The 22,288-nt window shown below is 38.2% G+C and overlaps 1 protein-coding gene across 1 annotated transcript in view; it reads left to right on the plus strand.

Moving 5' to 3' along the window:
• Positions 1 to 22,288, plus strand: part of ADCY2 (adenylate cyclase 2) — a 225,914-nt gene that overhangs the window by 90,463 nt on the left and 113,163 nt on the right. The window contains exon 4 of the mRNA XM_086468986.1: positions 16,857 to 17,006. Coding sequence (XP_086325112.1) covers positions 16,857 to 17,006 — 150 coding nt within the window. The remainder of the gene's footprint in view (positions 1 to 16,856; positions 17,007 to 22,288) is intronic.

The raw sequence follows: 22,288 nt of genomic DNA on the forward strand, positions 1-22,288 counted from the left end.
AGATATTTTACTGTCAACAGTCAATCCCTGCGCACTCTGTGCTCTGTCCATCGAGGAGCATGTCAGTCTTCATAATGCTCCCACAGTATTGTCCCTTTTCCAAGCTGAAACGTATTCCTCATGGCTCTTCTCTTTATGTCTTTTTTCTTGTTCTGCCCCTTTTGAGAGGAGTAGACCACTATTGTGTGTGCTGCTCAAGGTGTGGTTGTGCTTTTACACAGTGGAATATTTGGTTGACTGCTACCAGCTACATAAAACACTTCCCAGCCTGGGTAGTTTCCAGTGTGGCAGTAGTGGGATTCAGGCTAATCTATACTCATGATCCTTCAGTAACTCTTCTGTAAGGCAGTGTTTTGTACACCTCAAACTACATTACCTCCAAACAAAAGTGGCTGACCACGGTGTACAGCTGCAGCTATGTCCCAGAGAGGATAAGGGCATCCCAGCATGTTCTCTGTGACATCCCAAAGGACATCTGAGAGGAGAATTAAGGGGAGGGGAGTGGTAATAGGATTGAGAGTTACCTGCACTGGAGCATGTGATATAATTTGGGTAGGGTTGCTAGGATGCTTAATGCTGTAGTGTGCTGGCAGTGATAAATGACCACTGCTTTACTGTTGAATTCTATGTCCTTGGTTAAAGAAGTTTATTTTATAAGGCTTTAAACTTTGGGTTTTGGTCTTGCAGTTTTGTGGTAAGCCATTTGCCACACAGCTCCACCTCTAAAGGATATGTAGTACAATTTGTAACACACCAGTGTCTCTCAGCTATCAGTCGTGCTCATTAATTGCAGGCTGTGCAACTAATTTGTAGTTTCTGTCTTTTAGTATATAGCAGCACAGCTCATTGTTTGCTAAAATGATGTTTTGTTCAAGCTTTTACCAAACTAATAAAATAATGCTTTTGAAGGGGGATGTGTTTTGATTAAGAAGAAACAACCATTATTCATAAATGAGTACTTTATATGTAATTTGCTTCTTAGGATTTTAGGGTTTCTTCACAGCAGTATTAACTGTTCAATCATGAAAAAATATTTAGGATTAGATAGGTATATTATTTTTTGGTAATTTTAGAATTTTATCTTTTCTGATTTTAAATAGGTTATTTGTTTTCCCAAACTAAATGTAGCATTTATAATGTCTAAATATATTTTTATATGTAGTAACATTATCTCTGTTGTTTGCAAACATATCATAAGATACTGCAGTTACATGGAAATTAGTGAGAGATTTGATGACTGTATTAGTCATTTGATGTCACTTTTTTTAAAAAAAAAAGTTTCAGTGTATTTTGTAATTTCACCTTCCTAGGAAACAAGTCTGAAGGTACAAAAGTCACCTTTACTAGTAGATAGTACTGGTGCTAGTCAAAACTCCAGTTTACTGAGGTTGCATCATCTGTGCAGTATAGAAGATGAGCTTATATGTAGTAGTACTTCATGTGACAGTTTATAAATGTCTGGATTTTTACTAATATATGGGTATGTAATGAAACTATATTTTGCTAACATATCCTGAAGCTAATATTTATGCTTATATTTTAGTACAGTAATTTATTGTACAAGTTGATGCACAGGTATAACTTGTTATTCATCAAAGCAGATATGAAAGCAATGATTGAAGCCCATGTCTGGGGACATTGGTGAATTCTAGAAATTATGATATAGAGGCAGCTCTTAAGCATTAATCCATGTGAAATGCTCCTGGTGTATAATTACAGTAACTGGAAATTGTGTTTTTAAAAACTATTAATGCTTCAATGCACATTTATACAGTAAATAAAAGACACTTGTGTGGAACATGGATGAAACTTGGTGTGTTAATTGGCCAGAATGTTCCTGCTGATACATCTATGCCATAGGAACTGAATAGATACTGTTCACATTATGTCCTGTTCCTGACTTCGTGTACTATTTTAATGTGTAGCAAATAGAAATATATCTTACAAATTCACTCTTCCCTGTCATTGCTTATAAAGCACTGATTATGTTTTCCATACTGAATCCAATAAAATTACTTGAAAATCTTAAAGGCAATGAAGTGAAATTCTTAGGTGAATCATATTCTTTTAACGAAAATGGAATGAAGTAAGTTGCATTTCTTTTCAGAGTGACATGTGAAGTGGTTATACTGCCAGTGCAACACTGTGTCTGAGTCTTGGTATAAAATGGTGCAAGAAGAAGCTGCAACTCTGAAAATTCCCATTTAAAGATCATACCATCTCTTTTTCTTATGGATAATCAAAATATTTTGTCCTTGTCATGCTGGCTCATGACTTTCTTCAGAAGCTCCATGGTGCTCGGCTGAGGGCTCAGGAAGGCCTCTTTGAAAGGGAACAGATAAGGGACAAGGCAGCAGGACCAAGGCTTCATTGGTGCCCAGATCCGCCCCGCAGCACCTGAGCAAGGCAAGCCCAGAGATAGTAACCGTGTTCAACCAGGAGTCACAGTCATAAGGCAAAATCACGGTGAGGAGACGGGTGCAAGGTCAAGCCAGAAAGTCAAGCCATAGGTCAGGATTACGTCCAGCAATTGCTGGGCACAGCCATAGTGACAAGGCAGGGACTGAGGTCAAGTCAGTCCACAGGTTGAGGTCCAGATCAAGGGTGGCTGTGGTTGGACATAGCTTAACTGGCGACCAGCATTCCTGCAGCACAGCTCAGGCAGGAACTAAAGGCCCTAGGCTATGCTTAAATAGACCTCCTGGGCCTGTGGATGTAGATGGAAGCCCTAGGTGAGGCTTGTAAGGGCTGTTTGGGTTTATGAGTGTGCTCAAGGCCTTGGCATATCCACCACCCTCTCCTCATCTACAAAGCCAGTCATGTCATGACATAAGACTGTCAAGTTGTTCAAGTGGATTTTCCCTTCATAACTCCGTGCTGGCTAATCCCAGTCACCTTCTTGTCCTTCATAGGGTTGGAAATGGCTTCTAGGAGGATTTGTACTATCACCTTCCCAGGGATCAAGGTGAAGTTATCTTCCTTGAAGACAGGGGTGATATATATTTGCTTTCTTCCAGATCTCAAGAACCTCCCCCGATCACCATGAGCTTTCAAAGATAATGGAGCGTGGCCTTGCAGTGATAATTGCAAGCTCTCAGCTCTTGTGCTTGCATCCCATCATGTCCTTGAATTGGACCTTCAACTGGAGGTCTACTGAGGTCTCTAACAACCTAATGAGAAAATAGTGTGCTGGATCTTTTGCATCTGAGATCATCTCCAGGCATTCTGATTTAGAAAAGGCAAAGAAAAATCTGTTGATCTGGATTGTGTGGTGTGCAAATGTGGAGAGAATATAAATCAAAAGACAATTTTTGACGTGGAAGTGGCAGATTGCTTTTTGAAAAAAACACCAGTTTTTTAACAAGAGAGAACCACATTCATCTCTAATATAATATCGCTGATTTTTGTGGTGGTGTTATAAGACATTGGCTCAAAATGCTTCTCCAGTTTCAGAACTAATGAAACTCCTTTTCTGTAGTAAACTCTTGCTAACAAAGAGAGCACCTCAATGTTAATACCCTCTCTTTTTAGGATAAAGTCAGACACTAAAAAAACCATTTTAATATTATCTGAGAGGCTGTAGCTTCCCAAACAAGAATGGGATGAAAGAAAGAATGTTGAGATTTTGTTGGAGGAAAAAAATACTTTTCCCAGGAAATAATCTCTGGGGCTTTGTAGCAGTGCTTCTACAGTTGGTTTGCACTGCCTTAGTCTGTTTTCTGCAAACATTTTTCTATTATTTGGCAGTATGTTTAGCACAGTGCTAACTATAGAAACATATATACATGTTTGTATCTGCAGTGGAGATACATCTGCCCTCAGCCACACAGACAATGTTGGCAATCCATAAACAACCAAAAAATAAAAAAGAAAAAGGCATACAACTGTTTTCTTTGTCAGCCTATGAAGTAGTTTTGATGGACATTCTTTCAGAACAGGAGCAGAACAAGAGTAACAAATACTTATTTTCTGTCAAGCATAAACATCTTTTATATGCATTGGTATTTTACTTCACATCCAGGTCTCCGTTTGCCTTATGCACAACTTGTGCCTCTGTTAGCACTGATTCAAGATTCCAGGACTGATTCAGCCTCAGATTTCTCTCAGTGATGCCCAGCTAGCTGTCTATAATAGCTCTTGCTGCTGCTTGCTTTTACTGGAATGCCTTGTAAAGTACCACTTTGAAGCAATTCACTGTCCACTTTTGTGTTGCCTTTGTGGACACTACCTATGCTACCTGCACAGTGCAAACTCGGGTATCTTTCTTCTACTAGAGAAATGGACAAGTGGAGATGGAGGATGATGAAGAAATCTGTAGGAAGGCAAAAGAAAGTCACAATTTTGAATGTATGCAGTAGCAACCCAAAGAAACCCTGGAGCAACCAACTAAAAAGTTTAAACAAAGTGACCGAGTTAAGGAGTACTAACAAAGCCCAAAGCAGGAATTTTTAAGCCTTAACCAGAGGAAGCAAAGTTCCTTACTCATTGTGATCCTCTTCCAGCACTTTAAGCCATTACTCATTTTGTCTCTTTTTGGCATTTTAAGCAATGAAATGTTGGGTTGTCTTTTACCTGTCCTGTTGTGTGACCCTTACATGAGGCTCCCCTCATGCTGACTTGGGGCCAGCATCTAAAGAGCTCTCCTGTGAGCTGCTGACCATATTTTTTCTTATGCTTTTGCTTCAAGAGGTCCTGATAGCAGAGGCCAAACTGGTCTTTATGCTCTTGCAAAAGCCAGACCTACTGGTGTTGCCCTTCTAAGTGACCACTCAGAGACTGGAGTTTACCTCATAAATGCTGCATGGTTATTTTGAAGTCTCCTGTTGCAGTGTCCATAGCTATTTGCCACAAAGCCTGTGTTTGGATTCTTGAGGCAATCTTGGAACATCTTAATCAGATCTATGGCTAGAAAAAAAAAGGCAGAAAGCATGTCAGTTTTTGTTAAGATCTGGCAACACACAGTGCACTGAATTAGCCATGATACTGGCCTCCTGGGACACCGGTATGCCAATACTAAGTTCTTCAACTTTGTGCATGGACATCTAAGCTGTGTTTAAAGAAACAAAGGCAGGCTGTCTCAGAAAGTTGCTTCGAGAGAAGTTCTGTGGAGAGCGATAAGCTAATGCTGGAATAAATTTGGGAGAGATAGAAGAAGAGGTTACATTAGCCTGTGTTGTTCTTCAGCATCCCACAGCTTGTAGAAATGTCTAACAAGCAATGGGAGTGGGGAAGGAAAGGAGTCAGTTCTTGTGGGTTTTTTAAAGCCATTGGATAACTTCTGGCTCCTACCTGTGATTTTGTCACTTCTTTAAAGAGGAGAGTAAGTTGAAAACCTTTCTTCGCAGAAGGTGGTAAATGGCAAGGTAGTTGATTTGGCTGATCAGCTTGGGATATTCAAAGTAGAGATAATGAGTGCCTGTTGTAGAAAGCTAAGAAACACTTCTGTGAATATGTTTAACTGGTGAGTAAAACAGAGCAGGGACTGTTCCCCAGCCCCAGCGGTGACCATGGCTAGTGTCCATACACTTAAATTCATCTGAGATAAGTGTTAAGTGAGGAAAATAGGGAAGGAAAAGTTAACTTAATATGTATGTAGATTCACAGATTTATGAAACTGCGTTTAAAAGATTGACGTACATTAACTGAAAAGCAAACTAAACCTGCCATGGTATTTGGTGCTGAGAACTGCTTCACTGAGATAGCATGTTACTTTGCAGTATGGATGCTCCAGCATCATTCTCTGACTGAGAAGGGGTGGCATGTGAGAGATACTTCTCCAGGTCTTTTTTAACATAGTATTATTTTATATCTTAATGATGTATTGTCAGATCTTTCTAGTGGCAGGCTGTACTATTGTCCACATTTAGCCTGTACCCAAGGCTAAATTATAACAGTCACTATCACCCAACAACCCCTCATCAGCCAGGGAGGGGAATTAGGAAAAAGAAGAGCAGACTCATGGGTAAAAGTGAAACAGATTTAAGGAAACACCACCAATACCAACAGAGATATACACAGTAATACTCAGCCAAATGAATATCCAGTCCTTATAATTGACCAGAGAGCAGTCCTCAGGAGAAGCCAGAGGAAGAACCTCAGCAGGAACCCCACAGGAGCACTCTTCCTCCTCAGCAAACCTTCCCCCTTTATAACGCCCATGCCATGATGGGATGGGCTACCCCTGTAGCTCACTCAGGTCAGCTGCCCTGCCTGACTTGGAACTGCTAATGGCCTGCCTGGCACGGCTGGGGTGGGATTCTGTCCCAGCCACACCAGGACAACTATTAAAAGGTATGTGGCAGGGTGAAACTTACTTTGCTATAAAAGGTAATTTGTATTAGCAACTGAAACTGGTAGGTTTTAAGTAGGAATTTTCTCTTTGTATGGGATTATATTTCTTGTGGAGAATAAAAACTGTAGTCAATCTATTGAGTAAAAACCCTCACGAGTCAAATACACTTTCTATATTGTTAATATTGCTGCTTAGGAGCACCTATGGTGTAATTTTCCGTTAGCTTAGAACATGCTAGGTTCCAAATAAGCATCTTTTATAAATACAGATGAGAGATGAAAAACATTAGAGAAGGGAAGTTCTTTCTTTATTTTTTGTTGGTACGGGTACATCAGCATTCATAAAAAGAGACTGTATCTTCATGTAACTATTTCTACTTTATCCATAGTGTTCCAATATGATTTCAGTCAAAGTTTGGAACAAAGTCAGAAATTAATAAATATAACAACAATATGGCTGCAGTCATCTGGAAACTGGAATATTCTTTCCTTTATATTACTGGTAACCTCTCATTGTATGTAGGAGGCCTGTCAGTTTTTGCAAATACCATGATGTATTTCAGTAATCCACTCACAGCTTGTCTTTGCCAAAATATGTAGAAATGTAGTATACAAACTATAAACCAATCTGTAAGAAATGTGTTAAATGCAAAATCTGCTGATAAGGCAGAGCTGTAGTTAATAATAGACAAGGTTATCATGGAAATGGCATTATTGCCAGTTTAGTGGACTTGTTCACAGTACTAAACCCATTTAATTTTTAAAGTACATTCTGTAGAAAGGAAGACTGTCATGTTTGCTGCCAGAATTTAACTTTCCCTCCATGCATTCACAGACTAAAATTGTTTCTTATATGATGCACAGAATTTGTAGATTCAAACATAAAGCAAAACCTCCAGAGAACATTTTGAACCCGGGAAAGAGGAACTTAAAATATGAGCAATAAAGATATTTCAAACTCTGTCAGAAAATGATAATATGGAAATTATATTTTTTACTTTAAATATTACATAATCATAAACAGTTTTAAATTGTTGTTATTCAGTTAAAATAACATTTACCTTAGATGCAAAGTAGTCTAACTATAAAAAAGCTTATGGAGCTAACTCAGTTCACCTTATGTCTTGTGCCTGTTGTAGCTGCAATTTTTACTGCTAGAAAAAGTCATTGTGCTAATTAGTGGTGATCTGACATGCTTTGTCAGCAATTTTTGAATCTATTTGCTCTACTAAAGTTAATGATCCAAAGTGAAGACGTTTTATCTGTGCAAATGGTTTTTTAAGTGTTGTAAAATGCCTTTGTATGCAGTTACACAAATCAGGAGTTTGAAGAACATATATCTGAAAGTATGTAATTTATATTAGATGCCATCTTGAGCTATGGCAGTGAACTAAAGCAATCTCTCCTTCCTTGTGTGCTCAATCGTTCTTTCAGCAGTTGAGTAACAAAAGGCCTTTCAGAGAGCCTGTAAGGCCATTTGACATCCAGGTTATAAATACATTCAGGGAGGACAAGGCCATTGCAGCGAAACAATTTCTGTATCTCTGTTCAGTGAAGAAGAAACTGAGGAAATTTCCACATTAAAAGCCTTCTCAGAGGAATGGGGGGAAGGAGGGCACACATACACTGGTCTAAAAGAGACCTTGGTTCCTGAAGACCATAAGGTAGCAAATGTGAAAATAAACTTTAAAAAAAGGTTCTAGAAAGGGTCAGGGAAACTGTAGGTCTGTAAACTCAATGTCTTCATGAGGCAACAACTGAGGCTGTAAGAATAGAGAATGGATTAAATGCATTTTATTTTGAAAGAAGTAATGGGAAGTCTTCCCTTAAAAATGTGTTGAAGTTGTCTGAAGGCATCAATAAACACTTGGATGAGGCTGATTTAATTGATGTCTCTACCTGGATTTCCAAAAGGCCTTTGAAAGAGTCTTTTGCCCTGCCTTTTCAAGTCCTTGCCTTGCTTTTCGGTGAACTGAGTAGATGGGAGGGAAGATCCGTGCATGGGTAAATAGTTCTTTAAAAGACAAGTTACAGAAAGTGGGAGTGAATGGTAGGTTCTTACATTCAGGCTTAAAGAACAGAGTAAGTGTGGCAGTATGGAAAACATCTCTTCCCTGGACAAGTACCTCCATTTGTTTAATCATTGCTCTCAGCTAGTTTAAGAGTAATAGCCTATTCTTGATAATGCTGTGTAGTATTTTAGGTGTCTATAATTTATAACCACATGCTGCTGTGTAGAGATTGTCACTAGTACTGGTATGAATGTGAGGTACTGTGCTAACTTTTGAAGTGTTAGTTAGACTATATCCCCACAAGCCATGTGATTTAGAAAAAACTGGTTCAGGGTGTCCAGTGGGCTTCACACTACGGCTTTGGAATAGAAAACCTGATCTGACTAATGACATCTTGGCAGTTTTGAGGCATGACGGAGAGAAAATGGCATATTTTGTGTAAAGATGGAATGAGTTGGCAGCAGCAGCATGAAGAGGTTTTAATATTTACTTCATTCCTTCCTGAATGTAAACCAAATTAAGTACTTTCTTTTTCCCAACTTGCTGACTCTTGATAGCATTTGCCTGACACCAGAAAACTGAACTTTAAGGTTTCCTGAGACTAAATTTTCCTGTTAGAGGCCTTCCAATTTAAGAATTAATCCAAATGCTGATTGGAGACCCCAATATAGTTCAGAAGTATCCAAGGTCTTAAAAAAACATTACAAACACATATGAGAGTGTCATCATTAAAAACATGTCTCTGAGGGCATTCTGGAATCAGTTTAATCCAATTTTGTAGGTTATCACTTTCCTTGGTTGTACACCACCATCGTTATTCTCTCTTCTGTTCGATATCATTCTTTATGAAGCACATAGCCAAAGACCACTGTTCCCTAGCACAGGCTGCCAAATTATGAAAAATGAACCTGATAAAAGTTTGTCATAGTCATCAGGCAAGCAGAAAAGATACTTGAGGAATATTTCCTATTAAAAACCTTATCCAGTTCATTATGAATACCAATAGAGAAATAAGCAAAACATTCTTATATAAATCATAATTTTGTTTAGTTAGAGATCATAAAAAATACTATTTTGAAATGTTTAGTTACTGTTGTCTATCAATTAGATTAAAAATGTATTAATGGCCAACAGTTTACAATGCAATAGAAAAATTACATTGAGTTTATGTTCTTACTGTAATTTATTCTTGTAATACCAAACTATCCATTGATTTAAATTTTGTTATATATTGATAACTGAGAATATGTACCACGTGTAATATGCTGTGCAGTTACACACGATATGAACTACAGTGATTGGGGAAGAAAGCTGAAATCATCGTTATGGTTTTGAGGGTAATCTCATTTCCAGTTAGGCATGCCAGAAGTTAGTATGTTAATAAACAGCATATATCATATGTGATTATCAGTTCATTTATCTGTTTGTCCTGCCTTCTCCTGGTATTTCTGTATTAATTTCTGTAAAACTTGCCAGAAGGGGAGGTGTTTAGTAATATATAATATATGCAGAAGTTTTGTGAAGGCTGTTAGAGAATACTATGAAATAAACTTCATGAAGACAGGTAGACAGTATAAGAGAGAAAGCCTAGTAATACTTCTGCGGAGGGAAAGTAAGTTTAACTTGGCAGAGTATTGCTGGTCCTGTAAGTAAATACAAATATATTACAGATTTTAATCTTTTTTTTTTTTGTTAAAAAAAAGGGTGAAGCATATTAACTTCTTGGAAAAGACTGAGGGTATCTCAAAAATCAGACAGGGGACTATTTCTGTAGTATATCAAAGATTGATTTATTTTTTTTTAAATTAAACTGTTTAAATTTTATGGTATTAAATGTCTAGCACGCTAGTACTCATTCCTACATCATATCCAGGACCTAAAAATGAATCTAAGTCTTTTTGGGATAATATTTTAGTTTTTAAGATGGATGGGAGTATCAGTTGTTTACAAATTGTACTTCAAAAATTCAAGCCAAACCCAGTTACTATTAGTTTTACCTAAATATATCAAATAGGTTTGAATTTTTGAGTTTTGTTTGTTTGTTTCACTTAATTGTATATTCAAATGTGTTTGAGGAGTTTTAGTAGAAAAGAAATAAAATGGTGCCAAAGGCGCATGTAAACACAGAAAGCCCTCTCTGCAGGCAGGAAGGGGAACGCAGTGGCCAGCTGGTTCCTTCGAGTACGAGAGACTACGAGTTCCCCTCTGGCAAAAAAATATTTTAGATTCAAAATATGAAGAGTCATTAATTAGAGTCAATGATATTGATTATGTGTATTACAGAGAAGTGATCTAAAGGGACTATAACTCTGATTCTTGTTTCTAGTGTATTTTTCCTGGTTTTGATTCAAGAGCTTACAGTTTATGATCTCTTTTCATCTACACTGGCATATAGATAGGCTCTGTGCCTACACAGAGCTGAATAAAATAAATCCAGTCATTCCACAGAATAGCCTAGAGCTATGAGAAACCTCAGTCTGTAATAATGATAAAAAGAAAATCACATCAAATAACATATCAAATAACAAAAGGAATATCCTGCTGGCGTCCACAATGCTCTAATTGCAAAAGCTACAAAGAGAATTACACATACAGATTAGAAGACAGCATCACAACTTCCTGGATTGTAAAATGACATTAAGTCCCCTTCCACAAAGGGACTTTTTACCAAGTTTATTTTAGCATTGAAAATACGGAGCAGTTTGCTGATGTCTGGAATAAGGAGTAATTCAAACTCCTTATTTTTTTGTTGATTCTTGGTTATTTTGGGAAATTTTAGATTGTTTGAGATTTTTTTGTGTGTTTTCTTTTTTTAATTGGGTTGTTTCTTGCAAAATTGCTATTTGTTTTTCTACTTAACTTTCTGAAAAACATTTGAGATTCTCCATCATACAGGCAAAGGGTCTGAGGATAGTGGAGCTTCCTGTTTCTTCCCTTAATCTACAAGTGTGTTCTTATTGTGGCCTTCAAGTATTTAAGGATTTAAATACCTTTTATCTTCCAGATTATTAAATATAATGTTGCAGTCATTAAAGAAATTGATTTTTACACTACATTCTGGAGGAAGTTGCCTGTGTTCTGTCTGTCCTTCAACCTGTCATGTTCTGTACCCAAATAGCTGTAATTCATGAACTTTTGCCATCAGCTCTGAAACAGAAATAGAAATCTAAAAGATTGCTATGTTCCTTTATGAAAGACAGGTGCTTTCATGATAGAGACCCCAACTGAGTGATTTCACTAAGACAAATATAGGAAAAGGCCAGTTGTTACGCTGTGTGACAGCAGCTGGTGGACCAGGCACCACCTGATCGCTAGTTTTAGGCCAGCTGTAACAATCTTTGGCCTGTCTGAGGAGTTGCAAATATTGTATAAATAAGGAAATAAATGCACAAAAGGGTACAAATCCATAGGAATCCAGACTTCATTAATTTTGCTACCCTCCAAACTGCTTGTTTTTGAAACAGTGGTTGCCATATGGGCAAACCATCTTCTGTTTTGAGTTATGTCATGCTTCTTGTGATCTGTCACATAGCTATAGATACTGCTGGCACTGAAATGGATTAAAATGTTGGAACTCCTGACTTTGGACCTCCTTAGGTCTGGAAATGTGAAAGAAAAAAGTCAACATCATATGACTGTCCAGAGCTCCACGGGCAAGACTGTTGCATGGAATAGCTGGAGAACCTTCTGAATACATATACTTAAAATAACAGTATTTGGCATAGTACATGGTGACCATGTGAATGACTAATTTATATGGCAACTAAGCATTTTCTTTTTAAATGCCGCTTTTCAGCTTCTACCCAGTGTTGTTCTTTCTAGCTCAATTTTGTCTGAGTCTAAAACTGTACAGGTTCCAAAAGTGTAGACTTGTTCCCTAGCTTGGCTAGTCACACCGCAAACCATTAAATGAAAGATCAAATGGGGAGAGAGAGACAATTCATCTTTGCAGAGCTAAAGAATTTGCGCCTTGGCAGTGACACAAGAATTCTTTTTTCTCCCATTAATTTCCATGCAGACATTATAAATTATAACCTTTCTTGCTCACCCCTCAGCTTCCATTTCCTCAGCTTTGTTATCCAGAAGAAAAGTGGAATCTAACTGTTAAAAAATTTATTAATTGTTTGTGTTGTGGGTTTTTTTGGTAAAAATTATGTTCATGCAAGAATTGCAGGAAAGATCTGTACAATATCTAAGATGAAAGAAATGCGACAAAATAACTCATAAACTGGAGACTTTCCACGTAGGGAAATTCTGTAGAGAACGCTTTTATATTCAGTATTTGAACAGCAGTTACTAAGATATTTAACAAATTATTTATGCTTCAGTTCAGAATCAGCAGCCTATATTATAATTCTTTTCTTTTTCTACAGCATAGTACTTCCTTGTGTACATATACCTTTGTAGGCAGCTTTCATCAGTTGAAATTCTATATAATGCACTACGTTGTTTTTGAGCAACTCTGTGAACTTTAGTACTCTCTTGAGAAATTAGTCATAGCACTTTGTCTTCATTCACCTTTAAATACGGTCTATTTTGATAGTTAAGCACTAGACATCAGATTACTTTATATTCACTGATACTGAAAAATACATGTGCTTGAATGTAAAAATACTATTTAGAAAATGCCACGTTGCCTGGAAGTGCAGGTCAAAAGAGATGGAAGAGAGATCAGGCATGATAATGTTCCTGAAGTGATTGGAGGTACAAGCTGGTACTTGGAGTACCTAGAGATACTTCACGGTGGTATGTTGGTGTTCCTTGCATTAATTTGTGACTCATATTTAGATCACCTTCTGTAGACATTGAATTTATTCATTGATTAAGCAGAAGCTTCACCACAGTGTACACTTAATGGATGTATCTAAAGGCGTGCAGATGGCCCAGGAGATGAACTTGCCTCTCCACAGACTGTGCAGAGATTAGAACTTCTGCTGTGTGACTCAGTGTTCCCATATGGTGAATTGAGTGGGAGCTTACTAGCGTTTGTATATATTGTTGGGTTGGTTTTTCTTATACAGTGTCTGTTTGTAAAGGAGATGAACTAAGTTCATGCAACACTGTCTTTGAGGTCAGCCTGGTCTTTTTCTTCTGTTGAGTTACCATCATTGGTAACACCCTTTTCAACAGCTCGGGCTTGTCCTTCTTGGCAGAAGCCCTAACCGTGCTGTGCCATCTATTCAAGTGCCCCTTAATTCCTTTATAGAGGTTCTTGGCTACAGTTTTAGCTGCACTGTTGGTCAGAGCTCTCACAACAAGATACACGGTTTCTTACCAGAAGTTCCACCACATCTTATCTTATCCAACGTTCATCTGGAGGAGAGTGAGGGTTGAGGAGGGGGAAAAAAAAAAAAAAAAGAGAAAGAGCTGCAGAGTCCTAGCCTAGAGAAATGACAAGGTAGAAGACTGGTCTGACTCAGGTTTTTATTCCAAGTGCTTCCGTACAGGTAGAATTCACAGCATTGTGTCTTAGAGCAGGTGCTTGAACTTTTTGTACAATTGCATACTGATTAGAGTACCTGCTTAGGAAGTGGGAAGCTCACTTAAGTTTTTTGGACTAAGGAAAACTTTGAACCTGTTCCTTCTGGGACAATGTCTATGAGACTTTAGAGCAAACCTGGGATGGAGCTCATCTTCATCTCATGTGTTGAAACCGGACTGCAGTTCAGAAGAGAACACAAGACTTAAGAGAAGAAACATATTCCAAAGTATATATGTAATTTATTTTGTTTAATAATGTTAATTGCAGTTTCCATTGAACAGTCTATTGACAATATGTATTTCATTCAATAACTCTTCAGTGACAAATAGAGAAATATTCACTCAAGCCAGACTACATACAGGCAAAAAATTCTGTTGGTCTGAGTTAGAAAACAGTTCATCCATTTCTTGGAATCTTTTTCTAAGTTAGTGCCCTAGTGACATGTTTCTGAATGAACTCCGTGCTAGCCAACAGAATTAATGATGTTTCAAACTCAGTTTTTATCTATGTATTCACTTACATACTTACAGGTGACATCTACACTAAGTATGGCAATGGCTGAGATATCCGAGTTGTCTTTGAACAGCCTAATTCAGGTACTGGAAGCCAGCACAGAGCTTCATGTGGGCTGAATTACCCCATTGAGAATCTGAAAAGCCTGGTTAATTAGCTTCCTTGCCTGTCAGTCACTTGTTTCCATCTCTTTTCTCACTTCAGCTAGTTCAGTCATAAAACTGTAATCGGTTTTTCTATGGCTGTGAAGATGATACTCATAATTTACTCCTCCATCTACCCATCACAGTATTTTATTTTGTTTTTTTTTTTATTTTGATTAGTTATATTCCTGAAGTTTTGCTTTAAGTAGTCTACAACTTCATGAAGCTGGACAACACATGTGTTTGTGTGTGGCTTTTCAACAATAATCTCCACATAGAGATTATGACAGCACACTGTTGATTTCAGTTCAATTCAGCGTTCATTTTGTTACTAAACCTTCCCACGGCATATCTGAGAATTTTCTGTGACCAGCAATCTTCATTTTCAGGCATTTGTTCTCATTTCATAATTTCATTTCAAAAACCAGCAATGATTGACAGTTGGAACACCCTACCACTGCACTGTAATCTGTCATGCTAGATCTTTGTTCAGTAATCTGTGTCTGCTGAAAGTACTGTGACGTTGCTGACATCAAAGCAGAATCAAGCAGTTGTGATTTACAAAGAAATACAAAAGTATTTTGAGTTCAAATGTTTTTGTGTACACTGTCGTCTCTTCTGTTGTGGGGTTTTTTTTTTAAATTATTGGCTGTTGTGAAGTGTTTCATTTGAACTATTTCTTGTCGCTTTACATCATAACAGAGGTTCTTTGGAGAAAGTGATATATGTAGATTTTTCTCCTTGTTTTTACATTTATGTATATTAGACAATTTTAAGAACTCAAATGCTGCTTTTAGAAACATTATAATGCCATGATCTTAAAGTTTTAGGGAAAGAAATAAAAGTTTTATCAGATTGAAAACATCAATCATTTTTGTGGCAAAGGCACGTAGTTCCCAGTTTTAGCTTCGTGAAAGCATGAGAGGTGAGATGTCAGACATGTCACAGATGGAGGAACAGGTATTGTCTGTAATGTTGTTACAGTTTGTGAGGAAAATAAAAACATTTCTTTAAAACTCTCATTTTAAAGTGCGCATTTATAAAAGGAGCAGTAAAACTCTTTGTATTTTTTAATGAATAAAATATATTTCTCAAGGAGATAGATTTCTGTTAATAGGACAATTTATCTCTTTTCCCTGAACCACTGCAGCATACTGTCAGTCTTTTTTTCTGTCATCTCTGGTTCTTTCACTACTAGCAATTCACAAAAGATTGCCTGGTACACAAGGACACCAAAACTAACCAAAGAATCATCATTGGGGAAATCTATTATAAACTTTATGATTATATTAACTGTGGAGAATTAATGAAATTTTAGCCTCCTTTGTTCCTCCCTCCCTTCCAGTCCGTGAGTACTATGACATCATGTGGTTCTTGTAATCCAGGCTAAATGATACACTAGGGCCTTACAGATAGAGAGACCTGCTCTAACTGGATTGTAGCTGTAACTCAGCTTCAGTTCCCTTTTAATATTATCTTTTTTTATTGAATTAAAAATTAGTTTCATTACTGTGTTTCTTCTGCTCTGAGGGAGCTAGGATGGGTAAATGTGTCTCTCTTTGCAGCAATAAACTGGGGACAGTTGAAAGTGCTAGCAGCGCCACACTGTATTCTGTCCTTTTCGAAGTTCAAGCACAAAGCCCTGCCTCTCTCCTCTATTCTCTGAAATGTCCCAAACAATTACTAAATAAAACTGGACTCTTTAGGCGAACTTATTTCTCATGTTCATGTGGTGTAGCGTACACTGAGCAGCTGGTGCTGTAAGTTTGACCCTAAACCTTATAGATTAAGTTTCATGTTTTAGGCAAATGCAGGGTTTTGGCACTAGTGAAAAGTATATTCTAGTGGAGAGATGTCAGATCTCTCTACTTAAACATTACTTACCGTCACCAAGGTTAGTATTTATAGCTGACTGACTAGATAGTAGGGGGTCAGACTGAGGTAAAATGCATGTCAGGCTGTTGCTATAGGTGAAACTTTTCACCCCTTAATCATATGGCATTGCAAAAGAAAATGTCTTGCCAAAAGAGCGTGGCAATAACGTGGCTTCTGATGTTGTTATTAAGAGCCATAGCTGTTGTTTTACATCAGTAGATCATGATCCCATCTAATTAGTACTCAGCAGTGGATGCAGCACATGAGCTGAATTTCTTTTTCAGAAAACATATACCTCATTGAGTACGCAAACATGTTGTTCATTATCATTCTTATTTAATCTTGAATTAAAAAGGGTTCTATTGCTTGGGATTTTGCCACTAATTGTGAAGGCTTTTTGAAAGGTGAACCTTTGCTAGAAATCAAACAAAACCAAAATACGTAACTGCAGCAATCTTTCTTTGCAGGTTAGGATTATGTTCTGTTAGTTTATTAATATAAATTTGCTGTCACTTTTTTTTTTTTCTTTTAACCCTCTAGATATTGGCAAATGTAATCATTTTTATCTGCGGAAACTTGGCAGGAGCATACCACAAACACCTCATGGAACTTGCGCTGCAGCAGACTTACCAGGATACATGCAACTGCATCAAATCCCGTATCAAGTTAGAATTTGAGAAGAGACAACAGGTAAAGACACAGCCATGTCTGGGTCTGTTTTGCTGTTTTCACACTATCCCTACATTCGTCACTGTATAATCCAGTTTGCTAATGCAAGAGCACTTAATGAATTACTTAAAGTTAACAACAAAATATGGAAAATCTTTTGAACAACATTGTGCACAATTTCCATCTGAATATAAGAAGGTATTATAATTATTTGTGTTATTAAATACATGTTTTCTTTTGTTCATTTTGTGAAAATATTTTATGATAAAGTTGAAAATGCTATATAGATTCTGTTTGCACTCTGTCTTTGTTGACCTCATTGAATGAGCTGTGAGAGGTACATATGTGCTTTGGGAATCTTCAGTTCTTCATGCCCAAGACCAATACTGCAAAATCACTGCGAGAAGATACTACTGCACTGTTTTTGAAAAATACTTGAAACTACAATAGTGATGAATCATGTGATACAGTTCTAGGGGTCAGGTATGTTAAGAGGAGCTAGGGGAATTGCATAATGAGACTATCTGTCATTTATTGTAGCAGATGAATAAAAGGCTTCTCTGATTGCTTTATATAGTTCTTTTTCTCTTTGCAAGTTCTGTACAGTGCCTATCATCCTGACAGATAGGTGCTTCATTTAAGACAATTTGAAATACAAATTAGATCATCAAGTAGTAAAGAAGATAGGTGTATTTTGCTTTGAAGGTCATCAAACTCAAACTTCAGTGAACTGTTAAGGGTCAGAGAATAGAGCCTTCACCATCACATTTCTGTTGTCACAAGAGGTGCAGACACAGACTTCGTATGTCCCAGCTGACCTTAACTGTCATGTCAGTCTCACAAATACCTGTAGGCATTTTAAATGAAGGTTTTCAAGGTCCGTCACCAACACTTTCTTTGCAGAAAAAGCAAATGGAGAGTCCATACCAGGACTTACAGGTTGTGTGTGTTCAGAGGACTAGCCTTATTCTGCTGGGCACTTGGGTTGCATACTGGCTGAGGTTGCTACAAGACATTTAAGGTAGTCTTAAGGAGAACATTTTACGGTAAAGGCAGGCTTTGATGATTAGATGAAAAATGTACATAAGGTACTATTGCATTTCCACCTCTGCCTCCGTGAGCTGTGTGCAGTGAATCAGTAGGTTTTGTAACTGATGGTACACAATGCACATTTTACTATCTGTTAAGAATATGGGCTAGAGTATCTCCAAATTAGTTCCAGTGAGACAACTCGTGAATGCAGAGCAACCAATGCCAGGTATCTGGGAGCAGTACCACTCCAGACTGGCCAGTCTCCAGTGATGTGGGGCTGATGTGATGACTTCTAGGCTCATGGTGACTTTGTAGAAGATGGTTAACACTGTTCCCTGTGCTTAGTCCTCAGCCGCCAGAAGCATGTATGCAGACCATAATCAAACAGCATAATTCATAGCAGGCATCAAGGTCTCCCTTATTCAGGAGAGACCTGGGCTCTTAGTGTCTTGAGCACAGTAGTAAGGCCCCAGGTTTCTGCTATTGGTCGCTTTTTCCTGCAGGCATAGGAAATGCATTGGTGTATCTGCCAGAAGCGCTGTCAGTAGGTGAAGTCAGAGGGGTAAGGATGGTGCTTGTAGTAGGCAGTAGTTAGAACAGACATAGTGCTAGCTGGAGGTTTCTGTATGTGTGTATTATTTGCTTAGCACTACTAATTTCTGTGGAAAGGCAAAAGTAAGTAGTTTTGGTTTCCTGGCACTTCTGAAGGTCTTGCAGAAATGGTTGAGAACCTGACAATGGAGCAAAGCAGAAATAGCTGGAATTCTGCGACAGATGCTTCCTTTTTGTGGTTTGTAGGAGTTGTTTTTCTTATATGCTGGAGCCCAGCAAGATGGAAAGCAGCAACAGCCATCTTTCATTGATAAATTATGGTGGTGTTATAGAATAATGAAAGACATTGTACGTAATTTCTTGTATAAGTATGTGTTGTCGTATTTGTGTTTTGATAGAAATAGATATATCAAATTAGTTAAGACATCTACAGAGCTCTCAGTAGTGTATTGCAGGTCTGGATTAAGAGATTTATCAATGTCTCATTAAACGGAAGTGAGATATTCTATGAATGTTAATGATCTTTTTGACCTCTGATGAACCATTAGCTCATCAGATCTTCATATATAGATTTCTTTAGCCTTTATCCTCTCAGCCCTATAATATATCCTTTATCTCATGTCACAGTTTTTCCAACCAAAAAGGCAAGGAGGTGCACCTCCTTATTATCACACTTATGGATGCTAGATATTTAAATGTGAAAAGGTAAATAAGGATTAATTTGATAAGTTGTGTTTTGGTTTTTTCTCCCCGCCCCCCCCCCCCCCGGGTTAACATACTTTGTTTGCAAACTTTACTTCAGAAGTGGATGTACTTTAGTCTGTCTTTTAATATGGCTTGTTTTGCCAAGAAGATACAGATCATCATCCACATTGTTAGTATTCAGGGAACAAGTCAATCACGTGGATGACTATTTTTAGAGGATTGAGATACACTGAAACAGTAGGAGCAGGTGCATTTTAAAAAACATTGAGTTTGATCAAAGCTTTTATTAGCCTGTGAAAGGTTGTAGCATGACCCTTGATTCTACAACTCTTTAACAAGAAAAAATTAATTTACTTGAGTGAGAAGTAGCACAAGCTACTTTTATACAAGTGCAGAGCGTTGGATGTGCTTCTAAAGGCTTAGGGCTCCAGATCAAATTTGCAAATTTTTCCAGATCATGGACATCATGTCTTTTATAATTGTTTTTGAAAGCTGTACAATTGATGTTACAAATTATTGCCTGGATTTCCTCTTATTTTGTTTGAGAGTAGGCTCATACAAATGTAGCCAACTATTGTTTTTCAGTTGGGCTGCTTTTTTGTGTGCCTTTGAATAGCCTTTTTGAGAACACCATATTGATTGTATCAATAGATAAGCGTATTGAATTACCACTCAACAGTTACGCCAAAGAACTCAAGAGGAACACTGGATTCATTGTTTTCAAGTGAGACCAGCATACATTAGTGTCTGGTGAAATAGGGGTGTGCATATATGTACTGAGGTACAAGTTTGACATATTGTACCCACACCACCATGTATTTCTGTTAGGGCACAGCAAAGGCTGGCTGCTCCCAAAGGGATGGGCAGCCATGTGTGATGACACCTCCCAGCAGGGCAGGGTTCTCACCAGCCAGGGCCCTGTCCCACAGCACAGGGGGAGCTGGGCAGACCCGGTTGGGGGCAGCCAGGGTTAAGCAAGAGTCTAGAACAGCAGCCAAGTTTGTGGCGATGAGGCAGGTCTGAGGCAAAGCCAGGAGGTCAAGCCACAGCTCAGGGCCAGGTCCAGCTAGGCAGGTCCGAGGTGAAGCCGGGAAGTCAGCCCAGGGGCCAGGATCAGTAGGGTCCACAGCCAGCTCCTACAGCACAGCTCAGGCCGGGGCTGAGCTGAAATGGGGCTCCGGGGCCATAGGCAGAGGCTGGGGATGGAGGCCCAGGTGAGGTTGGTCCGGGCCGGTAAGGCCAGTCGGTGCCCTCAGGGCCTTTACAATTTCATGTGACTTATCACATAGGAGTCGTACTGAGGCTTGGCTTGAGCTTGCACTATATGGTGTGTGTTTGCCTGCAGGTGTAATGTGTAGATACTTGTGTGTATTATGAACCACGCCTTTATGAACTGTGGTTTCATAGGGCTGTGTTTGATAACACTGGACACTCTGGATTTTAATTCCCTTAGGGTACTTTATTGTGAGAATCACTTTTAAACTCCTGGGGTAAAAGACAGTATTTTCAGTGCCCACTTTGGTGTTTCTCACACAGCTTTTCTGTCTTTTCAGTGTATATAAAAGAGAAACATGAAACTATTCTGACCTCTATTAAGTTGCAGCCTTATTTCAAGATCTATATTTAAAATAGCCTCTCATAACATTATTTGTCTCACGATACAGCCTGGCTGACAGTTTGTAGGGGTAATGACTCACCAATACTGAGTGCAAGATCTTAATGCTGACAAGCAGTTAGCATAATTGCTCTTCTCTCTCTCTCTTCTGGTGCTTTGCATCATGGGACATAGGAATATACACTGAGAAATTCTTACAAACACCTCCCTGCAATGTTGTAAGGTGTCGGTGTTCAGTGGGTTCTCTAATATGCTGTCTTTGAAAAGGAGGCAGTATAATGATGGTTTTAGGAACAACACTCAGGTAGCAGATGAAAATGAATGAGGTTTCAAATCATTGAGTGGGATTTTAATTTTTTCACTGAAACATGGTGAAGCAATACCATTCATTACAGGAACTGAAATATTTCAAAATTACTTTGAAATTAATCTAAAACAGAGAAGCCCCATGCATTTCTGAGATTTGAGGCTATTAGTGAAGAACAGAAACATTTGAAATACATTATTTGGACCTAATATACAGAATGTGGATTCCTGTAAGTTTAATTAATGCATATTAAAATGTAAGCTACTAATATTTTCATGAACATAGAATAGTTTTTCTAAGGGCTTCCTCATTTTCTTTTTTTTTTTTTTTTTTCCTCCCCACATATCTTCAAGGCTAGTAAATAGGAAAAACAAAAGTCTTGTTCTTTTGAATTTTAGAATCCATTTTCTACTCCAGGCATGTTCGTATACATACACATGGGTGAGGTGCCAATCCTTTCTATCAATTTACATGTCATTACCAGAATTAAAGCCTGAACTTAAGTGCCAAGTTCTGCATGGTAGACCATGTGGAAGATGGATAGAGTATGCAAATAGAAATTGGAGAGAGTCCACCAAAGGGCTACAGGGGTAATTAGGGGAGTGGAACTCATGACAGGTGATGAGACTTAGGGAACTTAGGATGTTTAGCCTGAAGAAGAAAATGCTTGGCGGGGACAACTAAATCTGCCAATGAAGGAGGTTATGAAGAAGATGTGGTTGGAGTTTGCTCAAAGGCACACAGTGAAAGGCAATAGGGATGAGCTGCGGTGGTAAATCCTGGCTGGAGGGAGGTAAACATTTCTTCCGCAAGACGGGGGTTAAGCACTGGGAAGAGCTGCCTGGAGAGAGGTGGTGGAATCTGTGTGCAGGGAGATTTTCAGGATTCAACTGGACAAGCTGTTATGCTTTATCTCTTATTGTGGGCAAAAGGGAACACACTATAGAGCTCAGAATCTATTGTTAGTCTAATTGAAGTCTTAAAAATCTAATGAAAATACAACAAACAATTGTTAGTAATATTTCAGTTGCAATAACAGTCAGAGTCTACATTATCTAACTGAGACAGAAGTGTAAATAAAGCTAAGACTGT

Source organism: Leptosomus discolor, chromosome 8 (genome assembly GCF_034619465.1).
Source record: "Leptosomus discolor isolate bLepDis1 chromosome 8, bLepDis1.hap2, whole genome shotgun sequence".
In the NCBI taxonomy this organism is placed as follows: domain Eukaryota; kingdom Metazoa; phylum Chordata; class Aves; order Leptosomiformes; family Leptosomidae; genus Leptosomus; species Leptosomus discolor.